Source organism: Drosophila rhopaloa, unplaced genomic scaffold (assembly GCF_018152115.1).
Source record: "Drosophila rhopaloa isolate 14029-0021.01 unplaced genomic scaffold, ASM1815211v1 contig_163, whole genome shotgun sequence".
Taxonomy (NCBI): domain Eukaryota; kingdom Metazoa; phylum Arthropoda; class Insecta; order Diptera; family Drosophilidae; genus Drosophila; species Drosophila rhopaloa.
In genome coordinates this window covers 6,022,936-6,049,427 of record NW_025335043.1, presented here as the reverse complement: position 1 = coordinate 6,049,427, position 26,492 = coordinate 6,022,936, and the positions used below count along the sequence as shown (strand labels likewise).

The 26,492-nt window shown below is 40.3% G+C and overlaps 3 protein-coding genes across 4 annotated transcripts; 2 read left to right on the top strand and 1 right to left on the bottom strand.

Moving 5' to 3' along the window:
- The first annotated feature begins 3,231 nt into the window (after positions 1-3,231).
- LOC108051407 (zinc finger MIZ domain-containing protein 2) lies at positions 3,232-20,611 on the top strand. 2 transcript variants are annotated; one of them, XM_017133518.2, is made up of 11 exons: positions 3,232-3,797; positions 14,948-15,494; positions 15,741-15,902; positions 16,620-17,410; positions 17,474-17,592; positions 17,659-17,791; positions 17,860-18,073; positions 18,432-19,195; positions 19,271-19,400; positions 19,915-20,280; positions 20,357-20,611. In XM_017133518.2, the coding sequence occupies exons 2-11, from the start codon at positions 14,961-14,963 to the stop codon at positions 20,486-20,488; spliced, it is 3,345 nt and encodes a 1,114-aa protein (XP_016989007.1). In that variant the 5' UTR covers positions 3,232-3,797; positions 14,948-14,960; the 3' UTR covers positions 20,489-20,611. The 2 variants fall into 2 exon arrangements, with proteins under 2 accessions (XP_016989007.1, XP_016989006.1); XM_017133517.1 differs by having other exon boundaries at positions 3,233-3,453.
- Positions 20,612-22,229: 1,618 nt separating this feature from the next.
- On the bottom strand, positions 22,230-25,013 carry LOC108051416 (ATP-dependent RNA helicase DDX42). Its single transcript, XM_017133527.1, has one exon. It carries the CDS (start codon positions 24,932-24,934, stop codon positions 22,535-22,537), a length of 2,400 nt encoding a protein of 799 aa, XP_016989016.1. The 5' UTR covers positions 24,935-25,013; the 3' UTR covers positions 22,230-22,534.
- Positions 25,014-25,119: 106 nt separating this feature from the next.
- Positions 25,120-26,249, top strand: LOC108051413 (biogenesis of lysosome-related organelles complex 1 subunit 4). Its single transcript, XM_017133525.1, has 2 exons — positions 25,120-25,334; positions 25,390-26,249. Exons 1-2 carry the CDS (start codon positions 25,191-25,193, stop codon positions 25,729-25,731), a joined length of 486 nt encoding a protein of 161 aa, XP_016989014.1. The 5' UTR covers positions 25,120-25,190; the 3' UTR covers positions 25,732-26,249.
- The last annotated feature ends 243 nt before the right edge of the window (positions 26,250-26,492 follow it).

The window sequence follows — 26,492 nt, the reverse complement described above, 5'->3', positions numbered from 1 at the left end:
ACGCACACACACAAAGGCGGTGGGTGGGGGCAGGAATTGTAAGGGGGAGGGACGTCGAAACAAGCCAACAACCAACGCATTTACACAGATACAGATGCGGATATAGATACAGATACTCGCAGGATGAGGGAAATGCAGGGAAAGGAGGGCAGGACGAGAAAAAAGGCAGGGGCGGAGGAAAAGGCAGAGGACCGGCAACCGGGTACCGAGCGACAAACAGACCCATTGTCCCTCCCTCGCCAACGAGCACACTGCGAACAACGGCAGCAACATCAGCACATCAGCAACATCAGCAGCAACAGCAGCAAGCGATGACGACGACGACGGCCTACAACGCTGTACACTTCCTTTTACACACAGTGCCAACGGACACTCATGAACACAGTAAACCCCCGAAAGTTGGTTATTGTTATAAATTCTTATCCTCCAAGTCTATTAATGATCCTTTTAAGCTTTAAGCATATAAACATATTTTTTTAACTCTTACTTAGTCGTCTTATCAATACTTAAAATTGTACATAAGGTTCATAAATCAATACCAAATTTGTTTTTATTGGTACATATGGTACGTACATGTGTTTAGACTTTCAGTATTTTAAAAAATATCAGAATTAAAAAAGCCGCGACAATCGCACTATCAACAATTAAAATTTCCAATACCATTATCTTGTGACAAAAAATGATTATACAGAAGACTAATGTAGACATTAAATACTTTCATATTTTGCTAAAGCGATCCTCATTGGGAGGTATTTTTGTTTGCTTTAAATTTATTAATAAAACAATAATTTTACAAATTAATTTCCAAAAAATAAATGATAATCGCTAAATAAATAACCAAGAACTCTTATCAAGTTAAATGCGATAAAGTTCCTAAAATCCTTTAGCCTGAGGCCTGCTAATTTGCGAGTGGCCACTGTACAATCACACATGGATTTAAGCCACTCTTGTGTGAGTGCGGGGCCTGAACCCAAACCTAAACCCAAACCCAAACGCAAACTCAAACCCAAATACAAACCCATAAGCATAACCCAATGAAGCAGCCTCTGCCAACATACCAACATCATCATCATCGTCAGCGCACAACTGTCGGCGATTGTTGTTGCTTAGCACTCGAGCCAGAAAAAAGGACTTCCTTTCGCCCAGGACCTCACCATCCCTCTCGCTCACTCCTCAACCGTTTCACGGGAATTATGACAAGGACTGCCAAAAATCGAGGCAGAACATGTTAAATAAAATAAAACATAATTTTATGCCAGAGAGCAACAAACACATTAACACGGTCGTCGCAGCGCAGTCGTCGTCGCTGTCGCCGTCGACGTCGGCGTCATCAATAAATCGCGACCCCAACGAACCACCCACAAAACACCCAGCCACCCACTGGAACCACCTCCATCACTCCCCACCACCCAAAATTCATGCCCACCTCAAATATTATACAAAAGCTTACAAGCCACGCATACAAACGAAACTCCGTTCGCTCTCTCTCTTTCCCCTCGGCTCGTGCCGTCTCTTTCTCACCGCCTATTGCGCTCTCTTTCTGCCTCTTTCGTGCTGTGCTCGTTTGTGTTTTGAAAATTTAATCTCGATATGGCAACAAATATGCTACAATTTCATTGAGATGAACACCCGATACCGACGAGAGTTTCTCACGCTGTGCCAAAGCAGCGACGTCGACGGCGAAAGAGATGGGTATATGCGAGAAGAAAGAGATGGCATGAGAATGAGAGAGAGCCCAGAAGCGTAGTAAATACTACTACATTTTTCTGTGCTAATTGAGTGATAAATTGGGAGTGGATTTTGGCCAACAGAGAGCAAGAGAGCGGGTGTGTGTGTGTTCGAGTGTGTGGGCAATTGATATGCTCAGATTAAATTGTTAAATGTTTTTTATTCGGGTAATTAAAGTATTTCAATTTTGCGGCCTATGTGGTAAAGAGTTGACAATTAATCAGGCTGGGTTGTATTTAAATACGAAAAAGACATTGCATATATTACAAATAAAATAAACAAATATTACATTATATTAACAAATAAACAATTCTTTTTTTTTGCATCTTATTTAAAATAAAATATGTCTTTGGCCCTGCTGACATTTAAAAAACAATTAATCCCGCTGGCGCTGCACACGCCGTAAATCATTCAAAAATCAACCACAAATCACAACAATTAAGACAAATGTGCTGAAAAATCTACTTAACGCAAACACTCACAAACACACGCATGCCAGCCATTAAACGCTTTCAAAACAAACCCAATAAATGTCAGCTGCCCGAAAAAGGTAGCAGAAAAGTATGCTTTTGCGGAGAGCATGCTACGAAAGCAGAGAGCGAGTCGAAAAGGTAGCATAGAAGGCAGTAGAAAAGGCAGCAAAAATGGCAGTAGAAATACTACTATATTTTTTTCTGATCCAAAGTAAGGGGCCCGCGAGGCGAAGAAGTCAAACAAATTGACATACGTATACATAATTATTATTTTACTTAAGTGCTCGCGCGTCGTCGCCCCTAAACAGACCAAAATGAATACGAAATACGAAATACCAACCTGAAATAAATCAACCCGCGAGAGCGTACTGTACCGCTTCGGCTCGGGTTCGGGAACGTTCGGCTCGTCGTGCGACTGCATCTGTGTGGGTGAGCGGGCCGAAGTCGCCGCCGACGGCAGCTGCTGCATGGCGTACCGCTCAGTCGGTCGCCGGACGTCAGCTCAGCTGCCAACTTCATTCAGTTCCTTTCTGGCTGCCGTCGAACGTTGTCGTCGTTCGGTTGAATCGAATCGCCAAGCGCAGCTCGCCAAAAAGCCAGGCCAAAATCTCAAAGCCAGGGCTCAGTGAAACAGTTATCAGAAATTTCGAAAAAAAACGCGTGAAATATATTTTCGAAAAAACAAAAAGAAATTTTTCAATTTCCAACCAAGTGGCATGGAATAGTAAACAAAACAAACCACACAGCACATTTATTGGATTAAGTGCCGCAAAAGTTCCTGTTAGCAGCAGCAACACATCAAACGACTTGGATTACTACAAACAACAGTATTATCACTTAAAGCTAGCACAAAATCGAAAAAAAAATTTCGTTAACAAAAATAATTAATTTTTAAACTACAACAATTTGCTAGGCAACCAAAAAAAGAAACAACAAACTTGTGCAACATCCCAAAACAAATGTGAAAGCGTGACAAACAAAAAATACGAAAAACAAATGAGCAAAAAGTGAACTTAAAGTGAACAAAAAAGTGAAAAGTAAAGAGTGAAGTTTTTTGAAAATGCTGCAGTGAACATTTTTTAAAAACAAATCCACAAAAAACACCAATTAACAAATTATAAATCTACAACAACAGAAGCAACAACACAGAGAGACAAGTGTTGTTGTCCCATGTATTTGTTGATGCCATGCAATTGATTGTTGACAAAATTCCCATGTATTCCAAACAAACAACGAAGCGCAATTCCAAAAAGTAAGTTTCAAGAACCTCTCAAAAAACAAAAAAAAAAACTGCACAACAAACAAACAGTGAAAAGTGTCCAAACCAAAGCAAACAAACAAAGTAGAAGGAAAAACCCTTCCAGTGAACTGATAAATTGATAACAGCGGCAAAAGAGACAGCAACAAGCCGGACGAAAAGAGATAGCGTTCCACAGCTGCTGCTGTCGCTTCTTCTTCTGCCGCAACGTGGTGCACCTGTCCCACAAAAAAAAAACTACAACAAAAACAGCAACAACTTTAACAAAAACAACGAACTACAACAATTAACACACCACGCGCTGTTGCCATAAAACCCAAAAGAAAAAGAAAACTTAGGTAAAATATCTAAAAATAAATTCCACTTAAACCAAACAGAAAACAAAAAAAAATCATAGCAAACGAGCCAAAAGAATTTTTAACTTCAACTTTTCGTCTGTGTGCCTCTCATTTTGACAGTCAATAAAATTTGACTGGCTAAAAATATTCATCCACCTGGCTAAAAATAAAACAATTTATAAACACATAGTACAAAAATTCTTTATGGCCATCAACAATTTTATTTCTTCTCCACTAGAAACTTTTAATTGTTGTGCTTGTATCAAAATTACAAACAATCAAAATAATTAAATGGAATGTGCTTTTGTTTTTAGATATTTTATGTAAATTTTTTTGTGTCTTTTCCTTATGCTTTGTTTGTTGTTTGAACCATATATATATAAATCATAAAATTAGTTATGTAGATAAATTAGCTATTAAGAGTTGAGCGAAAAAAAGTTTCAAATATATTCTGGGTACATGGTGTCAATTTTATTTAATATATTAAAAACTGATAAGGTTATTAAAAAAATTTTGAGTTTCATTTTATTATTCATCAACAAGTTGGCTAGAAAAATAATGTTTGCGTTAAATTTAAAAAAATCCATCCCTGTTTAAATAAAAATTGGAAATACAAAAATATTTATTTCGAAATTACTTGTTTTCTTATTAAATCCGTTACTTATTTTAAAACTTTATTATAGAAGTTAATAGTTTGGTATACAATTTTCCAAGTAAAATTTGTGAAAATAGTCTACGTTTTCTTAAAAATTTATTTGTTGCGTTTTCAGTTAAAAAAATAAAAACATAGTAAATAATATTGTGATAAAATATTTTTTTCATAACAATAAAATTTATCTAAAGAATATGTTTTTTAAATGGCAAAAATATATATATTGTATTGTATATTATAATCTGTAAATTGCAAACCATTTTCTAAGCGAAACTTATTTTTTAACAATATTTGTATAAATATTTTATTTTACTAAATAGCGGGAAATTATTTCTTCCTAAGAAAATATTTACACACAACACTTTTGAACACTTATCTACTCACAACATGTACTCGAATTAAATTCTCCAGCCAAACAAAACAAAAAAATTCCCTGCTGGAAAACCCATCCAGACACTTTAAAGAGCCAGCCAATAGATTAATTTTGACCGAATTCCCACATCAGCTGTTAGTTAGCCCGCCTCCCATCGCCGCCCCCTCGACTGATGCTCTCTCTCGCTCTCACGCACAGCTGACCCATAAATGACACGCACACCGACAGACATAGACACTCGCACACAGATACTGTCGGAAAGTATCTGAAGAGAAGCCAAGAAAGCATTCAGCATTTCAGTCCAAAAACATTTCGACCTACTGCTGTTGCTTTGTTTTGTACGTAGTAGTAGAGTAGGTATTCGTGGCCGGAGTTTTCCATTGAATCGTTCTCGAGAAGTGGATGGGATGTGATGTGGAAGTGGAAGTGGGAATATCGATACCGAGAAAGAAATTTTCCCAACGATCCGCTTCGTTTGCCCGAACAACCGAAAACAACCGCTCAAGTCTGTCACTTATTTCTCAGTTCGACAATGTTTTCGCCCATTTCTCGTGTGTATTCGTGTTTGTTGCCTCTTCTGTTTCTGTTTCTTTTGTGGCCCAAGATGAAGAAGGGGGAACGGGAACCCAAAAAAAAAAAAAAGGTCACTCCAAGCGAGGCGACCTCTCCCCACTCCAGTTTTCCCTAGCATTTTCCCTCCCGTATCTCGTTTGCCGTTTTTCTCACATGCCACGCATTTTCCCCCAGCCAAACACCCCCTCTTTTTTCCCAGACAATGGAAAACTCTCGGCAGACATTTTTTCGGTTCGCTTGTAATTCATCATCGCTGCAAAGAAGATGAAAGCAAAGAAAAAGGTACGGGGCTTAAGCGTTCAAAGCGCAAGAAAAAGAAAAATGCCGACCACAGGTAAACCTTAACCCATTTGCAATAGTCGCAGCTCTTAACCCAAAAAACAGGTAGTTGCACTCGCTTCGGGTCGCCAGGGATTTCCCAAGAACAGGGAACATTTTTGCCTGGAAGCATCTAGAATCCATTCTTCTAGATTGGTGGAAATTCATCTCGAATATGCGAACGTGATGGGAATTCACCTTCTCAGAAGATAAGAGGGCAACCATTCAGCAAAATTTGTAAAACATTTTTCCACTTCCGTTGAAGGGAAATTTGTGAGGGATCTTAGAATATACATATTTATTGCTTGTTTTTATTGTTATTTATGTCATCATCTTTAAAAAATGTTATTCTTCAAAATATTTTGTATCTTTAATTCTGAATTTCAACAAAAATAACTACTTAAATAAATTTTTATTAAAAAAAATTATTAAATAATTTTTACATGAATATGGCATAATAAGATTTTAATAGAATACATTTTTATAAACAATAAAAAATATTTATTTAGTCAGCAAATCGTGGAGGATCGAATTGTTTTTAAATTCTTAATGGCTGATAAGTCTTTACAAAAGTTTCCAGAACGGGCTTCCATTTCAGATAAAAGTTTTGGGTAAATTTCGCAGCACTGCGACTGTTTAAAATTCCGGTTTAGCAGATAAACTCAACGGTTAATTAACGCCCTGGACTTAGCGTAAACACCCTCTAATGTCATCAACCCACCACCGCCCCACACCTCGAAATGCAGAATCCTAAAACAGAAAACTGCGTAAGCGCGAGACAATCATCAATCAACCACCGAGGCAACCAAATCACAACCCATCAAGCAACCACCGAAAGGACTTGAGAAAGATTGCTACCTAAGGGATTCCCCTTCTCTCCCCTCGCCCCATCTTCCGCTCCTGGCCACTTCCTGTTTCCCTGTTTCAACTGTTTGCAATTTTCACACGGGAAATAAAAATGTGATACAAACGAGTAAATGACAGAAAAACAAAGCCTAAACGCGGAAAACCATTTGCAAATCGCAGAAGGCAACAACAACCCTCGGTGAGAGAGGGAATAGCATTCGGCATTCTCGGTGATTAAACCCCGAAAGAAACAAACAGAAACATACACGGTACATTTAGCGAGCGGAGGAGCGTCCGATATTAATAAACCCATCAGACAGGGGGCTGGAAACTGAGCAACCCCCGTAACGAAATCCACACTCGAGGGCGCAACAATAGTTACATGTGTAAACCGAAGCCACCCCTAAATCGGTCCGACTTTAACCCCTCATCAAACCAGATCGAAGGTCACACACGGAACACACGAGAGCAAGAAAGAGAGCCACAGCTCCGGTGCATATCTAATCACACAATTTGAATTTGATTGGGCATTAATGGGTTAAGCAGTTGACTCTTGACTCGCCTCGGGCTCTTCGAGGCACCTTGAAGAGTCGCACACTCCACTTCATTCAGAGTTCGTTTAGTCACATGATAAAAGTTCCCCAAAACGCAACGAATACCGAACGAAAACATTTAACGACCCAATTAAAAGCCCCTGAACGAACCTGATATCAAACTAGAGCGTACCGAAACCAACACATTCGCATAGATATAGTAAAATATATGCTTAACCTCACAGATAACTGCCACCAACGACCAACCACCGAAAACAGAAATACTATCACAATCGATGGGCATAGAGCGTACTGAAACCCAAATCAAAGGTAACCAATTCTTATCAGCCTTTGGTGGGGGGACTGACAAGCTAATTATACCCACAGATCGTACTATATCTATATAGAAAAACAGAAACAGAACGAAAACTACTCTTTATTTGTTGCTTGCAAAAAATAAACAACTGGAACAATGGAAAGTTACACTCTCTGAATGGTTCTACCTGCCTATTTTTGCTCTTGTTTTGGCCGACATTAAATCGCGCTTAGGTATGCAGAAATATTTCAGTTATCGATAATTGCTTATCGCTGTTTACGACCAGGTAGTACCTTCACATAGTACGCCAGTCTCTCGCCATTTAGCGGTCTTCGCAAAATGGTCGATGGGTTTTTGTGAATGGATCGCAATCAAGGTATGTGGTGGGCAAAGAGTGGTTGGGGAAGAATTGATTAAACTCAGGAAATTATTGAGTGCAAATGAGTAAACCATATTTAAACCATATGTTTACAAAAGCAACTGATTAGTGCACAATCTTAGCTTTCTAAATCAACAATTGTTATTTACTTAAGCTCTTACAAAATTGCAAATGCAAAATTGTTGATAACCAAATCAAAGTAAATGCCAATCTAATCACTACTACAACTTTCTGTCTTTCTATAAATATATATTTATTATTTTAAGGTGCGCAAACGGATGTTATCTTTGAACACATTTGTAGACCCCTAAACATACCTTTTGAAAACAATATCGCACTGATTCAGAACAGGTGGCGCCACCTGCTGGTCTCGTGGGCACAGTGCCTTTCTCCGCGCTTCTCAACATATCAGCTAGTTGGGGTTTGCTTATCAATCGCTCCGCTTCCTGTCCCATATTTACCATATCTTTTTGTCTAACCTTTACCGATGGCAAGTATTTTTAGCTAACATTTTCTTGTACACATTTTGTTGAGTTTATTTTGGTTGTTGTTTTTGCGGCTGTCATTTAGCTGTACTTCAGTAGACATTTTTGTTCGAAACTGGTTTTCAAGTACGACGCTTGCGTCGCTGTCGACGTCTCGGTTGGCGATTTATGCGTTGGGTTTTGAGTCGCTTCAAGATTTGCTTGCTGTTGCAATTTTCGTTTTGTTTTATTTTTAATGTGATTTATGCATGTTCCTCAATGTGTGAGTGTGTGCAAAAATACTTGAACAAAATTATTGCAGCTTCTTTTTTTTGTCGTTCATTTATTTTTGTGGATTTTTTTGTTGTTGCGAGCGTTGACAGTCGCAGCCTTCGATTTATTTTTAATGTTTATGTCTGTCCGATTGTTTATGATTTTCGTTGGGTTTTTTTCTTACTTAATTGGCGATTAGATAAATGCCAAAAACGCAACGAAGCCGATGACAATGGAATAGATCGCACTGAGTACTAAATCCCCGCCATCCTTCGCTAGAAACCCCTTTCGAAATATTATTTTTTTTGTACCCGTCGACTGGCATAAATTTAGTTTGAGCAAAGCGCGATAGATAAGATAAGCAAAGCAAAACCAGACCCGCCAGCAAATCGAACCCAAAACATCAGATCCCCAAGCCGAAAAAGTGGATGGGTAAGGTGTGCAAAAACCACATCGCTGATTGATAGTCGCAAAGGGTTGTGGGTGGTCGGTGGTGCAAGGGGTTTTCTGGTGGTTCGTCCATTAGCGACCTGATTAGCGCGTGTGTTACAACAACCACATCGCGTTTTGTATATAGTTTTTTGCTTTTAGTTTTTTTTTTATCGCCAACACGAGCAGACTTCAATGGCGACACCATCAGCCATCAAAACGATTTTGGTTACAACACCACAAGGACAAACTAGCAGACGACAACAAATACAATGGGTAACAACGCAGAACAACAGACAGTGAAATGCAATTTCCGAATTGAATAATGCATAGACACCTGTAAATATGTATTCCAAGTACCAATCACAGTGGTTACAACTTTTCCAAAACGTTTAATTATATTACGCTGTGCTTAGGGACACTGATAAAAAATATTAGAACATTTACCAAAACATAATACAAACATTCACATCATGGTGTTTTGATCTTTTGTCTTATCTCTTGTATTTATGGTAATAAACTGTGATATTAACCAATGGTCTGAACGTTTCAATACAATTAATTTAGCTTAAATTAATTTTCCGATTATCTTTGCAATGGAACCTCTTAATATTTACCAAAAGTTCATACTTTGTATTTATAGTGCTATACAAAACATAGTTGCAACTGTGGCCACTGTAACATGGACTATAATCCTTGGCACTTCTACATTGTAGTATGCAAATTAGCAAATACAAAGTTGTATTACAAACAGACATAGACACACGCCTAAAAAGTATAACGAATGATCTAGGGTAAGGGCACACTGCGTATACGCAATTTCGGAAAAGCAGCAGATAACCAACCAGGCTGGCCAATAAATAAAAGCCAGTTACAGGTGCTGAAAACATGCACACAACAGCAAAAAGGAAAGGGTAGAATATTTCAAATATTACTCATACCACATGTGGGACAGGTATACACCCATTTTCCCTTTTTGTCCACCGCAAGCGGCAAAACATTTATAAAAATGAATTTGCAAATCCGCAAAATGCAAACCGAGCACAAAGTTGGAGGCAAACATTTTGTCGGCGAAACAAAAAGGGGACTGAGTGCTGAATATGTTTTTGCACATATTCAAAAATCTGCCAACCCCCATCGCTCATTCCTCGGAAATCACCACCACAATCCGCCTGCTGACCATCTGTATTATTTGCATTGGATTTTTAATCAAAAATTGTGCGATTTCTCTTCGCTTTTTTGCCGCAGCTTTTTCTTCGCCTTTATTTTTTTATTTTTTTCTGTTTACAGTTCGATTTTTATTATGTTCACCCCACCACCCCCAGACCAAAAAACCACTCGAGCGGAGGGTTGCTCCTGCCTGCTCCTGGTGGTTGCTTTTTTTTTCTTCATTGCTTTGTTTTCTGGGCTCGAGTCTATTATGCTGATTTATTTTTATTTTCATTCTGATTGCAATTTATGCTAGGCAGATGAATTATGAAAGCGATCGAAGCGGGAAAGGAAAACTCTGCGGGAAATTCAATCGAAAAGGGGTGGGGAGATGGGTGGCTCAAAGAATTTTCCCAGTGAGCTTAAGGCGACAAAAAGTGTTGCATACCAACAGGCGCCGTCCGAATTCGAATGGCATACAAAGTCCTGAAACTAAGCGGCGTACAAAAAATTATTACCATCCTTTGCCACTTGAAAAAAAAAATCATGACGAAAAACCCATACACAACCTCCCTTGACAGGGCAATATGGAAAAAATGAATTCACAACACAGTCAGGGGCAAAAAAAAGCGGACAGACGACAACTGCCAACTCAAAATTGGACTGGAAAGAGTGGAAGAAAATGTCGAAAAAAATGTTCTTTGTTTTCTTTTTCCTTCTATATTTCGTATGCGAAAAGTGCAGCCAGCAGTGGGTGGTTTCGGTGGTGCGGTGGTTCAGTTTCAAACACCCTTGAAAAACAACTGTCAAACGCATTTCAGCGGTGGGAGGTGGGCAACTGCAGCGAAACAATAAGGCGCAAATATGGGAGTTTGAGTGACTGATGGGTCCGAAGTGGCAGAAACGGAAAAGAGAGCAAATCATACATTTTTGACGTTTTATTGGTTTTGCCAGAACAATAATAATTTTTGAAATATTTTTGTATGACTTTGAACCGAATTTAGAAAAGTATTAAAAGAATATTAAATATTATATTCAAAAGTTGTTGTTTGAGCATCCAAAATATTAAGGAGGCCCAAGATCGATTCCTTTTGTCATGTATACAGATTTTTAAATGCCAAAATCAGTTTGAGAAACTCAATCTTTTCGGTTGTGTGTCAAAAAGAAGCAGCTCTGACAACAATATATGATTGAAACCTCCCACTCCGGTGGGAAAACTTATTTCAAACATTTCGTTCTGTCATTGGCTCCACGCACGTGTCTCACAATTTTTCATGGCCTCTAAAACGCACACATATATGTATATTGTATATATTACTTGTTTTGTTACATGACGCCAACTGTCGTCTGTGAAATACGAAAAAACAAAAACGCAAAGGCAAATCGAACAAAAAACACGCAAACAACAATAACAATAAAAATAGAAGAAAAAGTTTGATTTTTGTTTTTGAGGGATTGTTCTGCCTCAGCAGCGTAATAAAGTTTACCAGACATGTCCTCCAAAAGGATGTCTAACCCATCCCGAATGTCGCATTGCCGTCTGGAACATAATTCATATCGCCGGGAGCCATGGCCATAAATTGTGAAAATATAGTCAAAGAAATTGCACAAAAAAAAATATACAAATAAAAAATGTTAAAACATAGCCCCCGGGTAAAAACCTTTAACGACGCCCCTGTCTGTTGACATACGGAAATCATTTCGTGTGCCAAATGAGAAATAATTTTTATTACCACAGCAAATCAAAGTGCGCACAATTTACAATTACACAAGCAAACTAATGGCGAGAGAATCGAAGAGAAGATCGGAGGGAGAAGGCCAGAGATCGTGCACCGATTTCGATATGAAGCTATATCTTTGAGCACGTGTTTTTGATGGCCTCTGAACTGAATTTTAGTGGTTCCAAACTTTGATCGTATCTCCCTGTCTCCCTTCCCCACTTTTGTCTATCTATCTCACTCGCCTGTGAGTTACCTGTTTTGCTTTATTTTTATCTAATCAATGAAGAAATTTATATCTAATCAAAGTACAAAAGGCAGCAACAACGTGAACGCGACTCGAACTGAAAACTGAAACAAAGCAAAGCGTCACCAGAGATCGCCTACTTCTCCCCTCTTAAGGCCCCCGAAACACCCTGTTTTTTCCAGTGCAAGTCACATAATGAGACGATTATATGATCGCAAGTGCACAACTTTGTTGTTTGCTCATTAGAATTCTCCATTCCCCAATATCTTTGCCACTTTACTAGAATTTCGAGGTCTGTCGCATCTCGACTTCTTTTTTTCATAATTTTTGGTACTTTATCTCTGTACTTAACGAAGGTCATATTTTTGATAAGACACTGTGACTAATTTTGTTATTTGTGATTGTAGCACTTAATTTGCCTCAATTTGGCAGTCTTTTAATTGTAATTACATAGCACACTTTTTGGCAGTGATTTTTCACTTTTGGACTTTGAGTTTGGAATTTAGAAACCCCAAGCTTACGGAGTTTAGTTCAGCAGTCCAAAATCTAATATAATCCAATCAATTTGGTCCAGTAATTATATCCATTTAAATATGACTGATTAGTAGAATGAATAAAATAAAATAAGATTAGTTAAGTTTAAGTTTAAACTACGAGTATAATTTCAGTGTTTTAATGCATTTTATTCGGTCCAGTGGTTCCATTTTAATACCGCGCAATTTTCAATTTTTACTGTACCTACATTCTTTTCTCTCTGTGTATCTCTTTCCCTCTCTTTCTCCACCATTCGACCTAATGACCCGCTTTGCTCTGTTTACCTCTCCACTCTGTTTTTGCACTTGGAAATTGCTAGCTGCTCGATGCTAATTTATCGTCACAGTCTCGCGGCAATCACAGGTTCAGTTCCACCACCAATTCTCCACCCCCCGCCCCACTCGATTCTCCCGCTGCCGGCCAATTCTCCCCTTCCGCGCGACTCTCCAGTGATCTTTGTAGACTTTGCCGGCTCGGGCTTTTCGTCATGCGATTATCAGCCAATCGCTTAGTGTGCCATTTATTTGCATTTCGCTCGCTGCTGCATTTGTTGTTGTTGCCTTTGTGTTACGTTTTGTTACGTTTTTTTGTTGGATTTTTATTTATTTTTATTTGTTCCCAACTTTATTTGCTTTTGTGTTGTGTTGTTGCTGGCGGTGTTTACGTTGAGCTGCTTTTGTAGATGCGCAATTATTGTGAGCGTGTTACTTTATATTTTTAACGTGCGACTTTTTCTGTTGTTAAGCTTAGAATTCTACTCTATAAAAGATGCTTATTGTGAAAAGAACTAATTTAAATATTAATAAATAATTTGTATTCCTTTTTTTCTTTAATTTATACCTTAACGGTCTTATATTTCATTATATTTGTTCTTTTCAAAATGTTCTTGAAACCTTGAAAATCACTAAATTACTCATAGGAATCTTTGGGAATTCGCAATAAATAATTCTCATTAAGCTGATAATGAATTTTAAAAATATATTACTGAAATACATTTTATACATATTAATGATTACGAGAAATTACGTATACGCCCTGTTGATATATCAACTCAATTTTGAAAAAGACCTTGGTTAAGATACATTTTTCTAAATTAATTTGTTAGTTACATAGAGTATTACCATCTTCGACTCTTTACTCTTGTTTCACTTTTATGTGTTTTCTGCTTCGCATTCGCACTGCGTTCATATGCTTCATATTGTTATTGTCTGCCTGGCAAATATGTTTAATTATTTTTACCTTAAAAGTCGCGCCATCAAAGCGAATGCGAAAACAATTTCAATGTATGGAATGAAACAATTGAAGGGAGCGATGTCGGGGGCAAAACAAACCTAAGCCCTGAGCCCATTTGACATTTTCGGGCTTAAATGTCACAGCAAATCGAGGGGAAACAAGTGCAATGGGAAATACAGGCAACGGAGAAGATGGAAAATGCAATTGCAATTGCCACACAGCCGCAGTACAGTACAGTACAATGAATGACGTTGACAATGACGATGATGGAGATATGGCTGGGTGGTAGGAAAAGGCGGGCAGGGGGGTTATGAGCGGTGTTAGGAACGGGCATTGGGTGGACGGATGGACGGATGGATGGGTGCTGCGGATACTGGGGTAAAATCACGAACATAAGCTGCCTTAGGCTGACATCATCCATGGAGGTCGAATAATGATTCGAGCAGCAGAGAGCAACTTAAATCAGAAGCAATTCTCAATTGTTCGATGTGACTAACCAATTCGCAAGATAAGAAAATAATAAATAAATTTTAACTTAACTCAATTCGTGGTAAAAATTCTATAAGAATCGAAAAAATATAAGAGAACAATTTTAAAAACTGAGCGAATTGAAATATTTCAAGACAATAAATGTGACTAAGACTGGCGATAAGAAAAGTGTCAAAAAATAAATAAAATATTGCGAAAAAAAAAATTAAATACAATGTTTTAGGAACCTAACGAAAACGAACCATATCTACAAAAGTTTTAAAGAAAAATTACTTGTATAATATTTTTAAAGAATTGGGAAAACATTTACCTTGTGAAGCACACTCAAAAAATTGAATAATTTATTGAACTTAAAATAAGTAACATTATAAAGTATGTCAGAAAAGTAGGCATGGGACTTAGTGCCCTGTTTGTTTTCTCGGGACATTCAATTTTTAGCCAAAATTGTCTAGTACTTGATTGATTTTGAACTTTTTCTGCTCAATTCGAAAGTTGACTGAGAAACATGTCTTATAGAGTGACGGAATGGACTTGGCCCGTTTATTATATAGAGACGCGCAGCTACGTTTTTACCATCAGGACCCCAACTAATTCGTGGCTTTACCTCTTTTACGAATCTTCCAGGAAAAATGATGAAATGAACCAGCAGGCGGGCTCCTCAAGGGCGCCAGCCACCGGGGGCCAAATCTCACCGCCAGGTGCCACAACAGTCGGCGTGGATCAGCAGCAACAGTTGCAGCAGCAGCAGCAATACTACAACCAGCAGCAGCAACAGCAACAGTACCAGCAGCAACATCAGCGCGACAATTTCCTGGCCTACCAGCAACAGCAGCAACAGCAACAGCAGCAGCAGCAACACCAGCGATCGGTTGGCGGCGGAGTGGGCGGCGGTGGCAACTTTATGCTGGGCAATGACCTTGTCGGCGGCGACAGCCTGCGTAGCCTGAACAATACCTTCGGCCCCAATTCGGAGTTCACGGCCCTCGGAGGCGCCACCAGCTCCTCGACCTCGGCGCTGAGCGGACTGAGCAACTCCAGCGGACAGGGATACACGGGCATGGTTGCTGCTAGCCAGCAACACCAGCAGCAGCAGCAACACCACCAGCAACAGCACCACCAACAGCAACAGCAACACATGGGCAGCATGGACGCCATGGGCGGTTACAGTCAGGTGAGTACTTATCTTTATTATAGGCAAAAAATAGATTAAAATATAGATTTAAATGGAGTTTAGAAAATACATTAATCGAACCTTTAAAATTTTTCCAAAAAATCAAATAAATCAAAAACTAAACCAATTAGAAAACATAGGTTCAAAATGATTAAAAAAAAAACAAAATATATTTCAACAAAAAAAAATTTTTTTTAAATGCTAAATGAAATGCAATGATGTAATGATGTTTTTTTTGTCTTGCAGATGGGTGGCGGCATGCACCCTGGACCCAATAGTGGCATGATGGGCAACATGAGTGGCCAGTACATGAACGGAGGTTCCGGCCAAGGTGGCTACAATGGCAACCAAGGCATGGGAATGGGCTACGGCGGAGGTGGCAACATCGGACCCCAGAGGCATCATCAGGTGAGCACCAGTGCAGCTACATATATATTTTTGGAGTTTGCGGGAATGACTTCACTGCCTTTCCCATCCACAACTTTTATATGACCAGCTGTTGACAATTCATTTGCGGCAGTAAACAGATTTCGCTTTTAAAACGTTCGCCCATTAACGAATCATTCGAATCGCCCCCAAAAACAGAAGTCTGCGGCTTCGGAAATGACAAATTTGTGACTGCCAAAACGACAGTAATCCGCTCAAGCTCAGTGGCATTATTTGTCCCAGTCCCCCAATTCACAAAGCTATAAATGTTCAAAAAAGTTTTTCGCTTAATTAGGGATGCGAGGCAGAGAGACTTATGTTAACTAATACCATAGAAGTCCCACGACTTTGAAGTGGGAATTTATCCTCATTGGGCATTATTATATATAACTTTTTTTGTTTTTAAATCTAGGCAAGTTTGATTATATTTATAATTTGTATGATAAATATTAAATGCCTTTTATATTTTTAGATAAAATAAATTATTCAGTTTTATTAATTAATTAAGTAATTTAAAATTGATTCGTCTGATTTTCATAATATATTGCACATACACTTTCAATGTTTGAAGTGCAAAAACAAGGCAAAGTCCAGTAATTAAAAAGATAAGGATAGGGTAGCAATACTAAATGCTGGCTTGGGAATTCCTAGATGTTTCCAATAAAAACCCCCATTAATAATTGATTTTCATCCCCTCAGATGACGCCAATGAACCAGATGCAGAATATGACCATGGGCCCGGGAGTCGGAGGAAGTGGCGCCATGGGCGGCGGCATGAATCCCCTGCAGCAACAGGCGGCGGCGCAGCAGCAGATGGGCGGCATGAATCCGATGGCCAAGATGCAGGGCATGGCCAATGGGGGCTACCCCCAGCAGGCGCCCCCCTCCCTCTCCCAGCAGCAGCAGCAGCAACAACAACAGCAGCAACAGCAGCGCCGGATGGCTCCGTATCCCCACCCCCAGATGCACATGGCCCAAAAGCGGGCGGGGGGCGGAGTGGGCGGAGCAGGCGGAGTGGGTGGCATGTATCCGGGCAATCCCATGCAGGCGCAGCAACAGGCGCAGATGTACGGCACCCAACAGATGCATCCCGGATCCGGCGGAGGAGTTCCCCTGCCCATGCAGGCAGGTGGAGCCGGAAATGGTTACGGACGCAGTGGACCCATGGCCGCCGGCAATGGCGGCTATGGCCGTATGTCTGCCGGGAATGGAATTGGACCAACTGGTGGACCCGTAATGGGACCCATGGGTCCGGGGGCCATGACCGGCGGAGGAATGGGTCCCGGACCCGGTTGCATGAGCCAGCAGCGCTTCATGCCCCAAGGATCCGGCGGCGGAATGCCCTACGCCGGCGTCGCAGGTGCCGGCTCGCATCAGAGCCAGTTCTATCCGGGAAGCGGCCAGAGTGCCGCAATGCAGCAGGCAGGTGGCATGTGCCCGGCGGGTCCGGGCAGCGTGGCCACCACCGGCAATCCCTACCAGAATCAAGGGTGAGTTTTCTATAGAGTAATATCCTTTATCGATCAGTTGATAATATATTTTCTCGTCCTTAGTTTCCAGCAAAACTATCAGCACAGTCCAGTTCCTGGCAATCCCACGCCACCGCTGACGCCCGCCTGCAGTGTGCCCTATGTCAGCCCCAATCCGGACATCAAGCCACCCATGGACAACAGTAAGTTTTATTATAATTTTCTTACTTTAAAATATTTATTTAATATATTTTGTATTTATTTTTTAGGCGAAGAAATGAGACTGACATTCCCGGTGCGCGACGGCATCATCCTGGCTCCTTTCCGCCTGCTGCACAATCTATCGGTCAGCAACCACGTGTTCCATCTCAAGCAGAATGTCTACAACACGCTGATGTACAGGTAGGTCTCGATAAATAGGCTTTTGTTATAATTTTTAACTCACTTTATAATTTATAAATAATTCCCAGAACCGACTTGGAGCTGCAGCTGAAGTGCTTCCACCAGGATGATCGGCAGATGAACACTAATTGGCCGCACACCGTCACCGTCTCCGCGAATGCCACGCCCCTGAATATCGAGCGGTCCGAGAAGAACAGCACCGCCCTGCGTCCGCTCTACTTGAAGGCTGTTTGCCAGCCGGGACGGAATACGCTACAGCTGACCGCCAGTTCCTGCTGTTGTGTAAGTATTTCCTAGATTAAGAATATATATTAAATTAAATATATAAAAATTATATATATAAAAATTATATACAATTATTTCTAAACTATTAAAATTTAATTCTAATAAAAATGATTGAAGCATAAGCTATAAATGAAAACAATCTGTTGCTCATATCATTCAAATCAAGGTTGAAATGTTTTAAAGACCAAATTAAATATTGGTGTTTAAAATGCGCACTTTAAAATAACATAATGATATTGAAACTGAGAAATACTGTCTATTGATTGCTTTTTTGAAACCTAATGTTAATTTATTTAAGTCCCCCAAATACCTATTCCTTTTATTAATCCAAATCCTTTACCTCTATTTCTTGTAGTCGCACCTGTTTGTGCTGCAGCTTGTCCATCGACCGTCGGTGCGGCAGGTGCTGCAGACGCTGCACAAGCGCAACTTGCTGCCGCTGGAGCACAGTGTGCAGAAGATCAAGCGCAATCTGAGCCAACCGGAGACGAATCCCGGATCGGAGGCCACGCCCCAACAGGGCGGCCAGCAGGGCGGTGGGCAGCAGTGCGCCAAGATCTCATTGAAGTGCCCCATCACGAAGTCGCGGATACGACTTCCGGCCAGGGGACACGAGTGCAAGCATGTGCAGTGCTTCGATTTGGAGGCGTATCTGATGATCAACAGCGAACGGGGATCGTGGCGCTGCCCGGAGTGCAGCAAGTCGGCCATCACCGATACCCTGGAGATCGATCAGTATATCTGGGCCATACTCAACACGCTGGGCAACTCGGATGTGGACGAGGTGATCATCGATTCGTCGGCCAATTGGCGGGCATTGCAGCACAATGGCGGCATGCCGAACGCACCGCCACCCACAAATGTTCCTACCAATCCCAGCGGCAACACCGGAAACGGAAACGTTAATGTAAATGGAAACGGAAGTGGCAGCAGTGGCAACCCCACCCTGCCGGCCATCAAGCAGGAACTGTGCGACGACATCGCCAAGGTCATGTCGCCGGGATCCACCCAACTGCCCACCTGGGACAGTGCGCAGGCGATGAGTCCCTACAACATGCACGACATGAACTCCATTGCCAGCGGCAACATGATGGGCAACGGCGGCAACACCAACCAGCAGTAAGTGTCCTTTTACTCGATTTCTAGTATTTAATTGTGCTGACATTTAATTTACCCACTTCTCATCATTTTTAGTGGCAATCGCAGCAGCTACGACGGCTTCAGTGGCAACCACAGCGATGGCAGTGGCGGATTGGCAGGCAGCGACGGCGGTGTCAACTCCCTCGACCAGCTGAATGCCATGGAGAAGTCGCTCAGCGATCAGGTAAGCATCTACAAAATATAAGAAATATTTAGAATATTATAGATTTCTTTAAAAAAAGGAAAAGGAATTTTTAAATCAAAAATATTCAAATATTGTTAGTTTATTTGTATAAAAGGTTTACCATTTAATTTGGCCAGTCTAAAATATTAAAAACTATTATAATTTTACTTAAATATTTTTGACCAAATGGTTTCACAATTTTTTTTTTAGCAACAAACCTTTTTAAATTAATTTATATTTGAATCTGAAATATTGCAGATCTCATTAAGTCACAGATATCTCTTCGCAAAATATAAAAAAAATATTTTGAAAAATATAATTTGGTTATACTTTATTTGAGCTCAATTAAAAATTATTTTGAAGAAAACCCAATGAATGAAAAAAAATTGAAAAAAGTTATTGTACATTACATTTTCTTATTGACTTTTATGGATAAGTCTAGGCTTATCTATACTTAAAACCAATTTTAAAAATGCACGTACTCAACCATATATTTTCTTTACCTATATTTTAGATGCCCCACACCCCGCACACTCCTGGAGCGGCCAGTCATCCGATGACCCCCGGCGGACCGCCCAGCGTGAGCAGTTCCCACAACGAGCCCATCAGCGGCGGTACGCCTAACGCCAACGGAAGCGGAAACAACAACAGCAGCACCGGCCACAACTCCCCCCAGACGCCGGGCACGCCCAGTCGGATGGGCGGTGGCGGCATGGGGGGCGGGGGAGCGGACAGCCAGCAGCAGCAACAGGAGCAGCTGCTCAACTCGCTGATGAGCAGCCAGACCCAGCTGAAGTTCAGCGAAAGCGATTTGAGTGCCGAACTGCAAAGTTTCGATGCGGCGGCAGCGGCCATAAACGATACAGCCCACGATCTGAATGTAAGTCTTACAAAATATATACATCCCTTGAGAGTATAAAATACTAATTGAAATATTTTTTAAAAACCATTTATAGCTGCTGCAGGACGTGGATCCCATGGAAATCCTGTCTTATCTGGATCCACAGCCCGATCTTAACACTCCGCCCTCGAGTGGCAGCAGCAACAACAATGCCAGCGACGAATTGCTGGCCACGTTATTTGACTAGACCTAAAGAAAACTAAAAGAAAATTCAAGGCCTAAAAGCTGAGAGAGAGTTGGAGAATTGAAATGGCAGAAATACCATAAATTGTATATAGTATTATTAATTTTAAAGAAATGTGCACTAGAAGCCAGTCTCGTACTTCAACAAACATTTTCGTTTCCTCACACAAACCAACAGCAGCAACAAGTAAAACCACAAAAAATGGATAAACTATTACAAAAAACAACACACTGGATGAGAAATCGAAGCGAAAATTTAAATTTGCCCGTGTTGAAAAACAATGAAATGTGATTTAAAAATTAATTAATTAAATTAATTGGCATTTAATTTAAAGCTAACTGACAAAAAAAACCCAAAAAAACGAAAAAAAATACACACACACACACACAGAAAAAGCATAAAAAAAATAACAAACAGTCATTATACCATATAAAAAAAAAAGAAAAAACAATCAATTTAGTTGAGAGCATGAAAATTCCTTCAATGAAATTTACGAATTTAAAATACAGCAGAAAGTCCTTTGTTCGTTTTTTTGAAAATTACATTTTTTGTTTGCCTTATCCCAGACTTTTGTTGCAAAATGTTTCTTGTTCATTTACAAAGTATTAAAAATATTAAAAAATAAAAGAGAGAAGAGTTAATTCAGCAAAAACAAAATAAGCATGAGCAAAGAAAAACAAAAGCGAAAAAATGAGAAATACAAAATACATACAAGTAAAATCCCAACAATTTTATTACATTTATAAAATGAAAACATTTACATTTTAATTGTTGCATAATTTTAATTATTTTTTAAAGCCTATCTACATATAAAAATTAATTGATTTAGCTCGGTAAATGATAAACGAAATTTAACAGACCAGCGGAGAAAATATTAAGAATTATTAACTATAACGAACAGAAAATAAATGTGTATAATTAAGTGACAAAACAAAACTGCATAATTAGCGGAAGAGAGAAACAAACTATTAAAAGTGTAAATCAAATTTAATGCTAGATCTAAAATATATTGTATATATGGATATGTATGTTATATATGCGGCAACAACAAGAACACACCCCTCCCCCAAAAAACACACACACACAAAGCTAATTAATACATTTAAATAATGATAATAATAAATGAAAAAAACAAAAAGTATTTCAAAACTAAAATTACAGTGTTATGATTTTGATTGCGTTTTATTTCCCCACCCAATTCCACTTTGTTTTGGATTTTCCTTTGGTTTTCTTTTGAGTTCCTCTATATGTTTCGTACGATGTGGTTAACATGGACCAATTTTTATATACAAATATATATGTATAACACCCACACACCGACGAGTCTTTGAATAGAGTATATATGCGAACTATATATAACGGAAAATATATATATTCATGTACGTATCTGATATGATATTCAAATATAGCAAAATTTTTAAGCTTTGCCCAGGCTAATTCCCAGTTCAGCGCTTAACAAAACGAATGAAAACTCGAAAATTTACGCAAAATCGCCTCGATGTGGTAGTTAAATGAATCTCAATCTCTTCTCAATGTTATCAAGAACACACGTAATTAAATTATTATATGAACACGTATATCCAAAAGCGAAAAAGAAACAAAATTCGTAGTGGTTTCATTGTAAAACAATATTTCATAATGATTAACGAACAATTTAGCTTCAAGATTTCGATATTCCAGTTCGATTTCTTCTCTCGCTTAATGAAAAACGACACGATTAACGATTAACAATATCGATAGGCAGTTGGGATGCGCAAATGTGATTTTATTCAAAATAAAATACACATAACCATGATTACAATTAATGAAGATTTTTATTTGGATCTGTGGGATCGTTCGCTGGATCTGGCTGCGAAGGAAGAGAGTTGTACATACGAGTATTTAACTAACGTAATCTTTATGAATGAACATGGTATATATCTGATTAAATATATGTTTAAATTTAGTCCATAAGCTGTAATTTTAAACGATGGAACAAAAGCAAATACACATTAAATAATATGAAGAGAAATAAACCAAGTAGCAGCATAAGTTTACTGGGCCCTTCGTTCAGTTCCAGCGGCTCTTCTTGGCCCTTTTGGCGTCCTGGTTGCTGCTGCTGCTACTGCTGGACGAGGAGGAAGCTCCCTGGGATGATGACGATGAAGTTGGTGGAGGTGGTGCCATTGGCGCAGCAAAAACTCCCGAATCGGGCAGAGTTTTCTCCCAAGTGCGATCGCTGGAGGCTCGGAATTGGTTGTTATACTGCGACCGAAAAGCCTCCCTCATGGCTGCATACCGATCTGTAGCGGGTCCTGCGCTGGAAGAGGATTTGCTTGAGGGTCCTTCGGATGGGACATGAACAGACCCACTGGTTCCGGAATCCGATCCACCACCCGAGCCATATCCAGCTCCATTTCCCTTCTCCCGATAACCCAATCCTGTGTGGGTATTTGTCGGCCGCTTTCCCTTGCCCTGCTTAAAACGCGAACTACGGAACCAGGAGCTCTTCATGGCCAGCTCCATTAGATCGTCGGGCACCTGCTGATCGGCGCCCTCCAAGTTCCGCACCAGATGTCCCGCGAACTCCTTATCTTTATCGGTGACCAGAGTGAAAGCATTACCCTTTTCGCCGGCTCTGCCCGTTCTTCCAATTCTGTGGGTGTGCGTATCAATATCCCTGGCAATGTCATAGTTCACCACATTCCTGATATGGGGTATATCCAATCCTCTAGCGGCCACATCGGTGGCCACCAGGATATCGCATTCCTTCCTCTTAAACTGTGTGATAACCTTATTCCTGTCCGCTTGGTCCATATCGCCGTGGAGTAATAGGCAGTTGTACTCCTTAACCAACAGATTGTTGGATACTGTTTCGGCATCCGCTTTCTTGGTAACGAAAATCAGGACGCTACCTTCCGAGAGGAACTTCACCAGGTGGCAGAGCAGCCAGTTCCATTTCTGCAGGGGATTGGGGAAGACATACACAGACTGAGTGATGTCCTGGTTGGCCTCGTTCAGATCACCCTGCACTATCCTCACAGGATCGGTGAGCACATCCCTGGCCAGGCGTTCAATTCTCTTCTTGAAGGTGGCGGAAAACATAAGAGTTTGGCGATCTGGACGCACGTGGTTGCAAATGGAGCGCACTTGCGGCTCGAAGCCCATATGGAACATGCGATCGGCCTCGTCGAGTACCAAGAAAGTAACTCTCCTCAGATTGGTGGCCTTCATTTTGACCATATCTATCATTCTGCCGGGCGTGGCCACTATAATCTCAGCTCCCTGCTCCAGGGCTTTACTCTGCTCCCATTTGGAGCCACCTCCATAGCAGCAAACTACGTTCAGGTTGTACACTTTGCCAAACTTCTTGGCCTCGTTGTAGATTTGTAGGGAAAGCTCGCGTGTGGGTGCTAAAATTAAGCCTATTGGTCCATCGCCAGGTTTTAGCTGCCTTTGATCCATCAAGTGCATTAGCATGGGCCAGATGAAAGCTGCTGTTTTACCCGATCCAGTCTTGGCTATGCCAATGATATCTCTGCCGGATAAAGCGGTTGGCACAGCTTGCGCCTGGATGGGAGTGGGTTGTGTGTACTCCGCTTTCCTCACCGCCTTGATGAGCTGTTCATCGAAGCCGAAATGACCAAATGAGGTGACTGGCTTGGGTGGCGATGGTCCTGTGACCTTGACGCCCAAAGTACGTCTTAGTTCCCGCACCTGATCCTCGTCCAGGGAGGCTATATCGTCATGTTGCGTGTAGAAGTTCTTCTCGAAGGGTTCATACTCGATTTCGGAGTGATAAATTGGCGGCAGGGGATCGATGTCTTTTTTTTTCGGCGGAGCAATGGGATTGCCATCCTCGTCGTACTCGATTTCCTGGTCAGATCCCTCGTCGCGGAGTCCTGCATTGGGGTTCTCCTTCATGTAACGATAATAGCTCTCCTCGTCGTCCTCGTCATCGATGTCGCCTCTTACGGCTTGAGTTGGAGGCTTGGGAGCCTGTTGGCGCTTCTCCTTCTCCACCTGCTGGTTAATCCCCGCCATAAATTGCTCCAGAGGATCCTCGTCAGAATCGGAATCCTCCTGCTTTTTGGCTGGAGGACCCGGAGCTCCCGGGGAGCCTGGTGCGGGTATATAGGCCTGTTCCAGTTCCTTTTCCCTGGGCTCATCATCATCATCGAAGTACTCGTCATCCGTGTGATGTTTCCGTTTCCCCACCAGGTTTGTGGCATTGGTGTACTGACTAATGGAGTCTAGAGTGGAATACCCGTGCTTGGAAGTCGATGTAGTAGTTCCCGTAATACCGCCGCGAGTTGCTCCACCGGAAATTGACGCTCCTCCTCCTCGGGAGCCCACATAACCCCGGGCATTCAGCATCGGAGGTGGGGGCACGGCGTTCATGTTGTTGCCGGAACTTGCTGGCTTGCGGTAGGGGAATCCCCCGCCGCCGATCCCTCGGTAGCCGCTCATGTTCCTCCAATTCCGGGTGCAATCCAACAATTTCCCACACAAAATCAATAAAACAGAGCTGGGTCGATCACTCACGATACTATCGATATTTTGTGTGTTTTGGCTTCCTAAACACTATCGATATCCCAAAAACTATTCCAATAATCACCTAACGCCTAAGCAATTTTTCCCTCCATCAGTATGCACACACTGTTTTGGGCTAAAAGAGAAAACAATTGTTGCTTTTATTTACAAATATTATAAAAAAAAACACAAAATGCAAGCCGATATTAGTAATGTTTCTCGGGATTATGCGAAGATTGTACAGAGCGCCGATCTGGAAAAGGAGATCAACCCACTCTGCACGAATATAGACGATATGCTGGCCAGATTGGATGAGTTCGAAACTTTACTGTCTTCGGTTTGTTTTGTTTATTAAATTTAATGGATTTTTTACATTTTTTATTGACTTTTAGGTGCGTGCAGAGTCCAATGGAATGATGGCCAACAATGTGTGCAGTATCCTGGCATTTGGAGAGAGTTTCGAGCAGTTAAAAACTAGGATCGACAGTCTGGAGCAATTTGTGGGCGCAGTTAGCACGAATTTGAAAGAAGTTGAGAGATCAGTGGATATTGCTGAGGAGGAACTTCACGTTACGGATTATAGCATTAAAGGACTTCTTTTGAAACCCCTTAAAGCCAAGCTAAGTGCCAGCGAACCCGCAACGTCCAACTCTCTTCCGCGATCCAATCTCATTGAGGAGGAATACCAACCTGTAGAGATCTTCAAATCAGATGATTACTTCGGAAAATCATAACTAGAAGCAGTTGAGGAAGTGGTATAGAAGGGAGAACCAATAAGCTAGATTACCTCGTGAATATTTAGTCAGTAATCAAAAGCAATTGGCTTGGATTAGCTTTTAAAATGTATATTCATATACAATCTTGGAATTTTTCCAAATCTCTTTTCCTATTAGATTTCTTATTACATTTTATAAAACTTTTTTAAATGCAATTAAACTTATCACCAAAAACATTTGAAATAAGCTAAACAATTTTACGTCTTATATTGTCTATTGTTATTTATAATTGTTGTGAAAAACTATATTATATAAAAAACCAATTGATTGCCTATGCATATATGATTTACAGATTTATATTTGGTTGATACCTTTTAACTTTGGAATACTATGTATCGTAATCATTAGCAAATTGTAACCTATAAATATTTAGTCAATAATTAGCGTAAAGGTACTTACGCGAACGTTTAATTTTCATATTAAAAATAGTACGCAGTAGAGTTGCTCTTATTTATACGGGGAAGCCCATATAAAAATAAATATGTTTTATTTTTTTTTTATATATGGAACGTAATCGAAACCATATCATAGGTAGCAAAAATAATTCAAATATAAACTTACAATATTGTTGCGAATAACAATAATTACATTTTCTTAAAAAACATAGTTTGCTTTAAAAATTTTAAATTGTTTTTTGCATGTTGATATTTTCCGTTGGCGATGCACAAAAACATAATAACTTTTTCTGCCTCCAATTAAAAATATAAAATATGTTGGAC

What these genes read in the sequence shown, in the direction of transcription:
- LOC108051407 (XM_017133517.1), top strand. Translation starts at nt 3,389, where the DNA reads ATGCAATTGATTGTTGACAAAATTCCCATGTATTCCAAACAAACAACG. An exon ending in GACCCCAGAGGCATCATCAG is followed by an intron (nt 15,903 to 16,619) that starts GTGAGCACCAGT and finishes TCATCCCCTCAG; the next exon opens with ATGACGCCAATGAACCAGAT. An exon ending in ATACAGCCCACGATCTGAAT is followed by an intron (nt 20,281 to 20,356) that starts GTAAGTCTTACA and finishes AACCATTTATAG; the next exon opens with CTGCTGCAGGACGTGGATCC.
- LOC108051416 (XM_017133527.1), bottom strand. Translation starts at nt 24,934, where the DNA reads ATGAGCGGCTACCGAGGGATCGGCGGCGGGGGATTCCCCTACCGCAAG.
- LOC108051413 (XM_017133525.1), top strand. Translation starts at nt 25,191, where the DNA reads ATGCAAGCCGATATTAGTAATGTTTCTCGGGATTATGCGAAGATTGTA. An exon ending in TCGAAACTTTACTGTCTTCG is followed by an intron (nt 25,335 to 25,389) that starts GTTTGTTTTGTT and finishes ATTGACTTTTAG; the next exon opens with GTGCGTGCAGAGTCCAATGG.